General features: G+C 48.6%; 1 protein-coding gene across 1 annotated transcript; it reads left to right on the top strand.

The window, feature by feature from the left end:
* The first annotated feature begins 1,050 nt into the window (after positions 1-1,050).
* Positions 1,051-11,763, top strand: CHURC1 (churchill domain containing 1). Its single transcript, XM_063947202.1, has 4 exons — positions 1,051-1,264; positions 2,846-2,981; positions 8,865-8,935; positions 11,570-11,763. Exons 1-4 carry the CDS (start codon positions 1,226-1,228, stop codon positions 11,660-11,662), a joined length of 339 nt encoding a protein of 112 aa, XP_063803272.1. The 5' UTR covers positions 1,051-1,225; the 3' UTR covers positions 11,663-11,763.
* Positions 11,764-12,413: the final 650 nt, after the last annotated feature.

The following is a 12,413-nucleotide window of genomic DNA, read 5'->3' as shown; positions in this document are numbered from 1 at the left end:
AGGCTATATGTGAGGTATTTTTAGCCAAAATAGGTATTCATTTGCCTCCCAGGGCGCCCCCCTCCCAGCGCCCTGCACCCTCAGTGACTGCCGTGTGAAGTGTGCTGAGAGGAAAATGGCGCACAGCTGCAGTGCTGTGCGCTACCTTTAGAAGACTGAGGAGTCTTCTGCCGCCGATTCTGGACCTCTTCTTACTTCAGCATCTGCAAGGGGGCCGGCGGCAAGGCTCCGGTGACCATCCAGGCTGTACCTGTGATCGTCCCTCTGGAGCTGATGTCCAGTAGCCAAGAAGCCAATCCATCCTGCACGCAGGTGAGTTCACTTCTTCTCCCCTAAGTCCCTCGTTGCAGTGATCCTGTTGCCAGCAGGACTCACTGTAAAGTAAAAAACCTAAGCTAAACTTTTCTAAGCAGCTCTTTAGGAGAGCCACCTAGATTGCACCCTTCTCGGCCGGGCACAAAAATCTAACTGGCTTGGAGGAGGGTCATAGGGGGAGGAGCCAGTGCACACCACCTGATCGGAAAGCTTTACTTTTGTGCCCTGTCTCCTGCGGAGCCGCTATTCCCCATGGTCCTTTCAGGAACCCCAGCATCCACTAGGACGATAGAGAAAATACTGCGCATTTTCTGGATGCAGCTAATGCTGGGTACAAACTAAACGATGTGTGCACCCATTGCATTTAAAATGCATTCCGTCGTTTCCTGGGTCATCCCATTGGGAATGCAGTACGCCTGACATTAAGACCCACGGAATGACCGATGGGAGTGTGCGAACGCTGGCACACAGAGCGACGTGGCCGATATATCATTCTGATCCGCGTCGGAAAGATATATATCGTCCGATTTATCGCCTAGTGTATAGACGGCTTATGGCTCTAGAAATGTGCCAGAAATAGTATACAAGACACAGCAGCTACTGGTGTGCAGTATATTCTTACAGCAGGGCATGAACCCTTACCTACTGAGCTATAATTACACTGTAAGATACAGGGGGCGCTGCCAGGGTACATTACATTGCGCCTCCTATTGAGCTCAGTGAGCGCAGCGCCCCCGTGTGGCCCGTCTGCGCACTGCGACGTCTCTGACATCTCGCGTTGTCTGCTGCTGGCCCGGAACAGCTGTACAGTCCCTACAGTCCCCGATAATCGCTGGCAGGCCGGTATTTATCACAGTTCGATAACGACAGCAGTTTCCGTCCCGGATCTCTCACGCTATAGGGCGACGCCATGTGCGGAGGCTGTGTGCAGCAGGAGTACCCGGACCGGGTGAGAGCAATACGGGTGTCATTGCCACTGGGGGGGGCTGCCAACTTCCCTAATTTCCAGGGGCAATCCCAACTTTTTAGGGTTTGTCGTTGGACGTGTGCCCGTGTGTCTCTATTAGCCATCAGGTGGCAGTGGCCCTTATTGTTATACAATTATATCCTGGAAAACTGATATGGTGGAGGGTGCCAGACATGCACTACTATATGGTATTGTGCATGATGGGTGCGGTGTCCATGGAAGATGGTGTGTTGCAGGTACGGTTGCTATCAGTGCTTAAAGTGGTCCTAGAGAGGTGGTGGAACTCACCCCCCTCCCCACGGCGCCCATGTAATAAAGGTATTGCGTGCGTGGCAAAAAGGGGTGTGGTCTCAAAAAGAAAGGGGCGTGGTCACACAATAGTAATAATGCCCACAGTAGTAGCACCCAAGTGGAAATTTTGAAGTGGGGGGATGGAAAAGTGAAGGTTGTAATTATGTGTGCGCCAAAGACGCGTGCTCCTGAAAAGGGGGTGTGGCCACTCAAAGGGGGCGTGTCCTTCAGTGTAGTTTACCACACCATATACCCCTTATACACATTATGCACCACAATAGTAGGACCCCTTACTGGTGCCCCTTTCACATTATACCACACAGTATGAGCCGAAATTCACATTATACCACACAGTATGAGCCGAAATTCACATTATACCCAACAGTGTGAGCCGAAATTCACATTATAGCACATGGTATGAGCCGAAATTCACATTATAGCACACTGAATGAGCGGAAATTCACATTATAGCACAAGGTATGAGACGAAATTCACATTATAGCACATAGAATGAGCCGAAATTCACATTACACCACACAGAAATTTACATTACACCACACATGGTATGAGCCGTAATTCACATTATAGCACACTGAATGAGCCGAAATTCACATTATAGCACACTGAATGAGCCGGCTGTCCCCCCGTCTCCCTGCGGCTCCCCCTCCTCGCCTCCTCTGGGTCCGCATCTCAGTCCGACATCATTTTGATGTCGGACTGAGATGGTCAAAAAGGATGCCAAAACCTATCGGTTTTGGCCTCGTTTTCGACACAAGCACGTGGATCGGCAGCTATTCCGCCGATCCATATGCTTTTCAACAAGTCGAATTCATTGACTTGTCGAAAAATTTAGGGAAATATTGAATAGGTCGAATCAGGATTCGACCTTAAAAAGTCGAAAACTGCCGTCTTTTCGACAGACGGCAGCTTTCGACTTCAATTGAATATACCCCTTAGTCTGCAATGGGAGGAAGTGTGTGTGTGTGTGTGAATGTGTGTGTGTGTGGGGGGGGGTTCGGGAGTCCTGTCACATGTCACCTTCTTCCAGCAGGGCCGGCAACAGAAATCTTGGGGCCTGGTTCACTGATATCTCCCCCCCCCCCAACGCCAGAGGGCCCAGGACAGGTGTCCTCTTTGAACTCCCCTCCACCCCGTCGCCAGGCCTGCCTTCTTCATTTGCCTAGATGACAAGTGTCCATTCCCTTGTGCATTTTAATTGTTCTGTGTGTATAGCTTGAAGTTTTAGCCTTGATAAATGTGTGTATTGTGTAGGGTAATACCTGTCTGGAGACGGGCTCCTTCTTGCTGAATTACGTCAGTTGTGCCAAGTGCAGTACACGGGATTTTGTGCTCATCGCCAATAGAACGACAGATGAGGAGGATGGAGAAGAGATCATTACATTTGATCGTAAGTTCTGTCGTTTTTCTCACACAAAATTCTAGAATATTCTATAATGTACATTAGTACCTGTGAACGTGAGAAATGAGTCACTTAAAAAAAAAAATGAATTGAAACTCCACTAACGTGAATTAAACCTTCTCTGTACAGTTCATATGAATCCTCTAGAGCAGGGGTGGGCAATTATTTCAGCTGGGGGGCCGCTTAACACTTCCAGCGAATATTCGAGGGCCACACACAAAATACACATTACAGTAGACAGTGCCCCCGTTTTTACACATTACGGCAGACATTGTCCCCCTTTTTACACATTACAGCAGACAGCGCCCCCGTTTTTACACATTACGGCAGACATCGTCCCCTTTTTACACATTACAGTAGACAGCGCCCCCGTTTTTACACATTACGGCAGACATTGTCCCCCTTTTTACACATTACGGCAGACTGCGTCCACTTTTTACACATTACGGCAGACTGCGTCCCCTTTTTACACATTACGGCAGACATCGTCCCCCTTTTTACACATTACAGCAGACAGTGCCCCCGTTTTTACACATTACGGCAGACATTGTCCCCCTTTTTACACATTACGGCAGACTGCGTCCACTTTTTACACATTACGGCAGACTGCGTCCCCTTTTTACACATTACGGCAGACATCGTCCCCCTTTTTACACATTACAGCAGACAGTGCCCCCGTTTTTACACATTACGGCAGACATTGTCTCCCTTTTTACACATCACAGCAGACAGTGCCTCCGTTTTTACACATTACGGCAGACATCGTCCCCCTTTTTACACATTACGGCAGACAGCATCACCCTTTTTTACACATTACGGCAGACAGTCCCTACCCCCCTATCCTCTCCCTCCCCTAAACCCATATTGTAGTTTTTAACTCAGCTGCCTCCCCACCCCTAAACCTATATGGCAGCTTAAGCAGTGATCCAGGGTCTGGCAGGACAGGAGGTTTACCTGTTCGTCACAGTGGCAGACGATCCCCGCTGTCCGATGATGCCGCCTGGAGTCACTGCTGATGTGGCCTCTCTTGCTCCCACTCGCTGGCCGCTGCTTCTTCTCCTCGCTCCTGCTTACTGCAGTGCCCGCCCCCCGTGCCGCCCAGCGCGCTTGGTAACAGAGGAAATCCTGGTCAGCTGACCCTGTGACGTGACCGGGATTTCCTCAGCGGCGCCTCGTCTGAGAGCAGTGCAATGACAAGCGGCCTGTCGGGCCGCTTGTCATTGCACTCTAATGGGGCACAGCGGGCCAGGTACGATCGGTCCACGGGCCGCCTGTTGCCCACCCCTACTCTAGAGCATAGGTTCTCAAACTCGGTCCTCAGGACCCCACACAGTGCATGTTTTGCAGGTCTCCTCACAGAATTGCAAGTGAAATAATTAGCTGCACCTGTGGGCCTTTTAAAATGTGTCAGTGAGTAATTAATACACCTGTGCACCTACTGGGTTACCTGCAAAACATGCACTGTGTGGGGTCCTGAGGACCGAGTTTGAGAACCTCTGCTCTAGAGCACAGGTTCTCAAACTCGGTCCTCAGGACCCCACACGGTTCATGTTTTGCAGGTCACCTGTAGATTTTTAAAATGTGACAGTTGGTGATGCACAGTGCAGCTGCTGGGTGACATGGAAAACGTGAACCGTGTGAGGACCGAGTTTGAGAACCACTGCTCTAGAGTAGTCGTCCGGTATGAGTAAGAGACTTACTTTCTCCTACCTATTAGGGGGATGGTATCGGGATCCCGGCGCTTGGGTTGCTGGCAGTCAGAATACCGACAGCGGCATCCCGACACTCAGGATCCCGACAACCCTCCCCCGCAGCCTAACCCCCCCCCCCCCCTTGCAGCTAAGCCTAACCTTCCCCCCCAGCCTAAACTTAACACCCCTCCTCGGCTTACCTCTCTGCAGCCTGGCATACTTTCATTTGGGATCCCGGCGCCGGCATTCCAAGCGGCTTCGGTATTCCGGCATCTGGATTCTGAGTACCGGGATCCCAAATGTCGGAATTCTGACCATATCGCCCTTTTAGGGGCTATCGTTTATCTTCTGGAGAGAAGACTCCTCCTCAGTCTGCAGTAAAACAAAGACCCGGGCCCTGCTCCCACTATACCTGCTGCTCTCCCTGCCTCGGGTTTCTGTTGGCCGCTGTCTCTCTGTGAAACAAGGACAGAGGTGTGTGCTACTGCACAGTGCAGCTGTGCCATAATATGCTAATGACCCGGGAGGCATCTTGTGTAAGTAAACGCCTCTTGCCGCCTTCTCTGTTCCACTGGTGTGACCAAGAACACAGCATTGGATCATGTGTGTGAACGTTGGTCATCTGTGCCACCCTCAGCTTACTTGGGACACACGGGAACGATACGCTGCTGAAGCCGGTGAAACTGCGTCTGAGGATGCATCCACCATCTTCAGCATGGTCAGAAAAAAAAAATGTATATGGAGGATCAATATTTGTGCTGTTTAGAGAGCTGCCGGCATGTACAGAAGACCCACAGGTAGATTTACAAAGCCGCTGCCGACGATCAGTGTCTGTGACCGATGGATTTCTTAGGACAATAGTAATTAATACTAAACCAAGCTGATTTAGAATTCATTTCTATTACCTTTGGAATTCACTGTCAAAGCCATCGGATAGTAAATCTGCCCCCTCAGTGTACAGCTTTCTCATCGACTTCAGCCTATTTGCAGGGTTGAATGCCTGCACCATTCCCTAGCCTCCATTCACTGGATTTATGCTGAAGGATTGTGTAGCCTCAGATGTGTCCTCATACGCCATTCTTTCTTGGTGCGCCAGACCCTGCGCGGCTTACCTTGCCCCAGCTTCTTTGTCATGTCTTTTTCGCTCCAGTGTTTGTAGTAACCGCAATGGATTGTAACAACACGGCTTCAATAGACTGCACGGATTCATTTGATATGCAATATATTTATATCTGTGTGCGACTGAGGGGTAAATGTAATATGTAATATATAGCGGCACGGATCCTTCCGCTATAGCTCATCCTGCTTCAGGTCTTTACAGAGGCGAAACAGGAAGCAACGCCAACGAGATATATGAACACCGGGGGTCATTCCGAGTTGATCGTAGCCCTGCAAAATTTTGCAGGGCTACGATCATGACCATAGACATGCGGGGGGACGTTCAGCACAGTGCTATCCCGCCGCGCATGTCAGTGCCGCCCCCCTCCCTGCAGAAGTGCAAAAGCTGTGCGATGCTTTTCCACTTTAGGAGTAGCTCCTGGCCAGCGCAGATTTAGCGTGCTGGCCGGGAGCTATTCGTCGCTCCCTGTCACGCAGCCGCTGTGGCCCGCCCCCGCACGGTTTGGCCACGCCTGTGTTGGCCGGACCTTGCCCACGAAACAGCGGCCAAACACCGCCGTTTCGTCCCCCCGCCCAGCGACCGCTTCTGCCTGTCAATCAGGCAGAGACGATTGTACCGCACCGACGGCGCACTGCATGCGCAGTTCTGACCCAATCGCACCGCTGCAATAAACTGCAGCGTGCGGTCGGGTCAGAATGACCCCCTCTGACCGTTCATACATTGCCCGGCATATCGGCGCCCTATCTTACATAGCGCCCCTGTCCTACAGCACACATCAGCACAGTAATACGAGGGGGAGAAGCGGTACCAGCCTCTGTATTGGCGCTGAAAGATGACAAGAAATTAGGATGGCAGGATCGTTAGCCCAAGAAACAGCTAGAATATGCTCAGCAGATGGAATTGTAGTTCTTTTAGATGTGGTCAGCAGTGATATCCACAGTTACAGTGCGCAGGGCAGCCGAGCTTTTATCCATGTTGTACTATTAATATTCTCTTTTTCTGACACTGCGTAACAGGTGCAGGGGGCTTGTGTGCTCCGCAGTGCTGGAATGCCACTCCAGCTGCGTGCGCAGCAGACTGAAAATAGAGCAGGCGTCACAATCATTGATCATCGTGCCAGTGCAGCAGCTCTGCTCACATTACAGCACGGAATAATGTCCATCAGGCTGGAGACATAGCGTGCAACCATTCCTGGCTGTGTGGATGTTACTCCAATGCTTGTATGAGAAAAGGGGAGTTATGGTGACACCACAGCCTGCTCTCTGGTTAGTGTATTTTAGGACTGTGCTGTGAAGGGGTTCTAATGGGCAGCTAAATCTAAATGCAGCCGGCTTTATATAAAGGCATTTCCGTAGGCACACAGATTATCCGTAATCTGCATGAAGGCCTTGTGTGGACCCTTCTGGGTGAGTTATTTTGTTCCTGTGCAGGGTAAATACCGGCTGCTTTATTTTTACACTGCAATTTAGATTTCCGTTTGGACACACCCCACCCAAATCTAACTCTCTCTATACATGTTATATCTGCCCCACCTGCAGTGCACATGGGCCCTCATTCCGAGTTGATCGCTCGCTAGCTATTTTTTGCAGAGCAGCGATCAGATAGTCGCCGCCTCTAGGGGAGTGTATTTTCGGTTTGCAAGTGTGCGAACGCTTGTGCAGCCGAGCGGGCCAAAAAAAGTTTTTAGCAGTTTCTGAGTAGGTCTGAATTGACGTCAGACACCCGCCCTGCAAACGCTTGGACACGCCTGCGTTTTCCCTACCACTCCCAGAAAACGGTCAGTTGACACCCACAAACGCCCTCTTCCTGTCAATCTCCTTGCGATGGGCTGTGCGAATGGAATCGTCGCTAGAAGCCTTGCACAGCAACGATGCTGTTTGTACCCATACGACGCGCGTGCGCATTGCGGTGCATACGCATGCGCAGTAGTAACCGGATTGCTGCGAAAATCTGCAGCGTGCGATCAACTCGGAATGACCCCCATGGTTTTGCCCATTAGAGGAAAATTTTGTTTTGCAATGAACCTTGAATTAGGCTCCTTTGAGTCTGTTGAAGGAATGTTTGCTGTTTACGAGTGTTTATCTTTTAATTCTGAAAACTGTTTTCATGAGAAGGGACAATTGCCGCCGATTCACAGCTAAATGTTTTCTAAGAATTCTGAATAACAAACCGTTATATATGTTTCAACAAGATTTTAGATTAAAATGAATAGCTGAAAGATATGTAATGGCATAGGTGGTCAATCCGAGTTGTTCGCTCGCTAGCAGTTTTTAGCAGCCATGCAAACGCTATGCCGCCTCCCACTGGGAGTGTATTTTAGCTTAGCAGAAGTGCGAACGAAAGGATCGCAGAACGGCTACAAAATAATTTTGTGCAGTTTCAGAGTAGCTTCACACCTACTCAGCGCTTGCGATCACTTCAGACTCTTCAGTTCCTGTTTTGACGTCACGGACACGCCCTGCGTTCGCCCAGCCACGCCTGCGTTTTTCCTGGCACGCCTGCGTTTTTTCGATCACTCCCTGAAAACGGTCAGTTGACACCCAGAAACGCCCACTTCATGTCAATCACTTTGCGGCCACCAGTGCGACTGAAAAGCTTCGCTAGACCCTGTGTGAAACTACATCGGCCGTTGTAAAAGTACTTCGTGTGTGCGCATTGCGCCGCATGCACAGAAGTGCCGATTTTTTGCCTGATCACTGCGCAGCGACCGAAAGCAGCTAGCCAACAACTCGGAAAATGATCCCCCATAGTAATATCAAAGTAGTTGTGTTGCATACTAAAGTTTAAGAAGGCCCATATGTACTATTTTAGTGACATCCCACCCCCACTGACAGCCCAAATCTGCATACAGATTCCAAGTTCCGGACACCTGCCCCTGACAGTAATGATTTAGTCTGTATGGCTCAGTGCAAATCTCTCAATAACAGCTGCTATGCGTACGGTCTGCACTAGCTTGGCTACAGTATGGCGTCTCTTAGTGTACTTTAGCATGCTTCAAAAAAATTAATTTTGGGTGAAACCACTCTTAATATTATTATGATGTTATTATTTATTTTCCAGACATGTGCAAAAACTGTCACCATGTGATCGCAAAGCATGAGTATACCTTCAGCGTGGTGGATGAGTATCAGGTACAGAGCATTGCATAGCACCCGGCCTTTATGCCTGGTAGGGGTCGGGTTCGTGAAAATGTTAAACACAGTATGGGACCCATTGTGAGTTTGACGCTTCTGCAGAAGCTTTCCCGTCTGGCTACGGATGACTGCTGACTGCGTTATGCTAGTGTGAGAGAGAATGCGCCTTTGTATACTACAGTTCTGTGCGACTGCATGTGAAAGCCGGTCCCACTCGCTTGTTCTGCCGATAATGTATGGACTCACACCAGCCACTGGCTGAAACAGGCATCCCCTCTCTGGGGGTAATTCAGATCTGATTGCAGCAGCAAATTTGTTATCTGACGGGCAAAACCATGTGCACTGCAGGGGGGGGCGCGGTTTTGATGTAACATGTGCAGAGAGAGTTAGATTTGGGTGTAGTGTGTACATGCTGAAATCTGAATTGCAGTGTAAAAATAAAGCAGCCAGTATTTACCCTGCACAGAAACAAAATAACCCACCCAAATCTAACTCTCTCTGCACATGTTACATCTGCCCCCCCCCCCCCCCCCCCTCCCCCTGCAGTGCACATGGTTTTGCCCATTAGCTAACAAATTTGCTGCTGTGATCAGGTCTGAATAAGGCCCTCTATCCACACACTGCAAATGAGCTTGGAAGTTTTCCGACACACTCATGACATTCCCACCATTTACCGCAGTTACCGGCCAGGTGCGTCCATTGCATTCTGTATGTACCATCCCTGTGTGGACACCTGATCGGGCGCATGCTTGGAACCCAGTTTCTCTCTTTGGCGCGTGTGCAGAAATCTGTGAGATCCGTGCGCGTTTCTGCCTGTGTACTTGACTCCGCCCTTGTCTATCTAGTACTTTTATGTGGGATGTAGTCCGCATATCTGCAACTACACAGTAGACTGTCAAAATGTCGATAACAGAATGTCGAATTGTATCATGTCGACGTGGTCGGTTATCGACAGTTAACATGTCAGCATCTGCAAAATGTCGACACACTTGAAATGTAGACATATGCGGTGCTGCATAGTCAAAATGGTTATCAATGGAAATATTAAGATTAGCGGTAGGGTTAAAAATGGGTGTTGACATTTTGGATGCGTCAACATGATGACAAGAGTCGACATTGTTCTAGGCTTCATGATGTACGTAAGAGCCTAAGGGGGAGATGTACTAAGCAGAGAAAAGAGTGGAGAAGTGAGCCAGTGGAGAAGTTGCCCATGGCAACCAATCGGCATTGAAGTAACATTTATAATTTACATACTAGAAAATTATACAGAGCAGCTGTTTGGTTGCCATGGGCAACTTCTCCACTGGCTCACTTCTCCACTCTTTTCACTGCTTAGTACATCTCCCCCTAGGAAATATATAACAGTGATTTGCATGAACCAAAGTTTATTAGTTATTCTGCTGCGGGTTTTTTATGGTTGAAATACAGCACTTACAGATGCTATATTTCCGAAAAGCCACCGCCACAGAAGATTGAAAGCACCACTAAGGGGGATATTCAATTACCCGCACCGACTGCGGGTGTAAAAGTCTCGCCGAGGGGGCTATCTAATTAGCCCCAATAAGCCGGCGTGTGCCGCGGCTTATCTGGGATTTTGTTTCACCTGCCTCCGGCAGACGAACAAAATCCCTGATAACAGCCCTGTTTTCATCGGAAAACGGGGCTATTTCACCGAAAACACACAGGTTTCACTGAACCTGTGTATTTTCGGGTGAAAATGCACTTTTTTACGGCCGGTTAAATCGAATAGGCTGACCGCAAAACCCGAAAATACAGTGGGAGTTTTTACTCCCGATGTCTCTTCGGGGGCTAATTGAATATCCCCCTAACAGTCATTGTTAATTCCGGTGTGCGATACAGTACCAACCAGTCAACTGTTATTTTTCAAACACAGCCGCTGATCTTCTCCACTTTATCTCTTCCCAATCTTTGATAAATCTGCCCCTTTAATGTGAGTACTGCTTTAAACTTTTTAGTTCCACCCCACCGGTAAGTGGCAGCTTACAAAAGCCATTGCTTCGTAAATATAGCTGGTCTTTTTGGGCGGTATGCCTCAAAGCATAATTTGCGGTCAAACTTCCAAAATTGCGGAGGTTTGCCTGCTTACCGCATATGCAACAAGAACTGGAATATGATATATTCTGGAGGTTGGATGCAGTAGACCATAGCATCTTAAGATAGCCTTACTCAATATAAGCCTATGGGCTTCTCTCCATGTGTCCGCATGAGAGGGGTCTCCCAGCACCCCCCGCGGCATTGTGTCACTTGATGCATGTGCAGAAGGACTCCACAGAGGAGCCAGGAGAGCAAGGGCTACAGAGCATTTGCCCCTCACTTGCTGTTGTGTGGGTACTAGGGCTAATAAATACGATTACCCCATAGCACAGTCACATGTACATAGAACAATCACAAAGCTCTATCTCAGTCTCACTCAAAAATTTCAGTCAGAATTGAGAGAGGAGGAGTCAGGATTGCAGATGGGAGGAGTTGGGACTGTAGAGGGAGGAGTCAAGATTAAACAGTAACCCCCCCCCTAAAGAAAAGTCTAAATCCGTTCCTGCTTGACGATAAGAGTTGATGAGAGGACAAAGACTGCCGCAGTACCTTAATTCTGCCTGTGTTTTGTTTCAGGAGTACACTATGCTCTGCATGCTGTGTGGCAGAGCGGAAGACTCTGTCAGCGTTCTGCCGGATGACCCACGACAGATGGCTCCTCTCTTCTAGACCTATTATTATATCGCCATTGTTTTATATTCGTTTTCCTATATTTGTATTTTTTCTTTCTTTCCGACATAAAATATAAGTAAAAGTTGAGCTTGAACCAACCAACGGAACTTACTTGAGTTTTGCAGTATTATTATACTAGCGTTGGTTTATAGAAATCATTTTGTATGGAACAGTCCGTTGCTCCCTATACATTTTCAACCACAGGTGCTGGTTCCTGCTAGTTTTAGGCAAACATACATTGTACAGGGGCTTTACTTGTTAGAACAGCTGTTTGCAGTTTATGAAGCACAAAGGGTATCAGGACTGACCATGTTTTCAGGATAACCTGCTGGATCACCGAGCACAGAATTGGTCATTTAAGAAAGTGCACAAATGTCTGTGCGGAGGAAATGCCAGTTTGTAACATCAGACTTCTATGCGGGTATGATACATTTCACCAGTGGTCGGGATGACGGTGGTCACATGATCAATACCGCCATCTCAGCAATGCCGTCAGGGGTCAAGGTATTTATATGCACATTTTATTCAGGGAAAAGCTTTTATAGCTCTACAAATACCCATGTAATAAATCTGTAATGAAGACAGTCCTGACTAAAGGAATAAATAAGGCTGGGACGAGATGTATGGTAGGAGATGAAAAATAAAGTGTAAACTGGTTGCCATATCACAGTATCTGCTTGCCAACTAAACAGCTAGGAGGAAGAAGGGGGTCGTGAAAGCTATTACTACGCAGATTTGCTGTACGCTC

The sequence above is a fragment of the Pseudophryne corroboree genome, chromosome 12 (assembly GCF_028390025.1).
Source record: "Pseudophryne corroboree isolate aPseCor3 chromosome 12, aPseCor3.hap2, whole genome shotgun sequence".
Classification (NCBI taxonomy): domain Eukaryota; kingdom Metazoa; phylum Chordata; class Amphibia; order Anura; family Myobatrachidae; genus Pseudophryne; species Pseudophryne corroboree.
This window is presented reverse-complemented; position numbering and strand designations above follow the sequence as displayed.

Coding starts and splice junctions, on each gene's coding strand:
- CHURC1 (XM_063947202.1), top strand. CDS start 1,226: ATGTGCGGAGGCTGTGTGCAGCAGGAGTACCCGGACCGG. Junction 2,982..8,864: donor AGAGATCATTACATTTGATC/GTAAGTTCTGTC, acceptor TTTATTTTCCAG/ACATGTGCAAAAACTGTCAC. Junction 8,936..11,569: donor GCGTGGTGGATGAGTATCAG/GTACAGAGCATT, acceptor GTTTTGTTTCAG/GAGTACACTATGCTCTGCAT.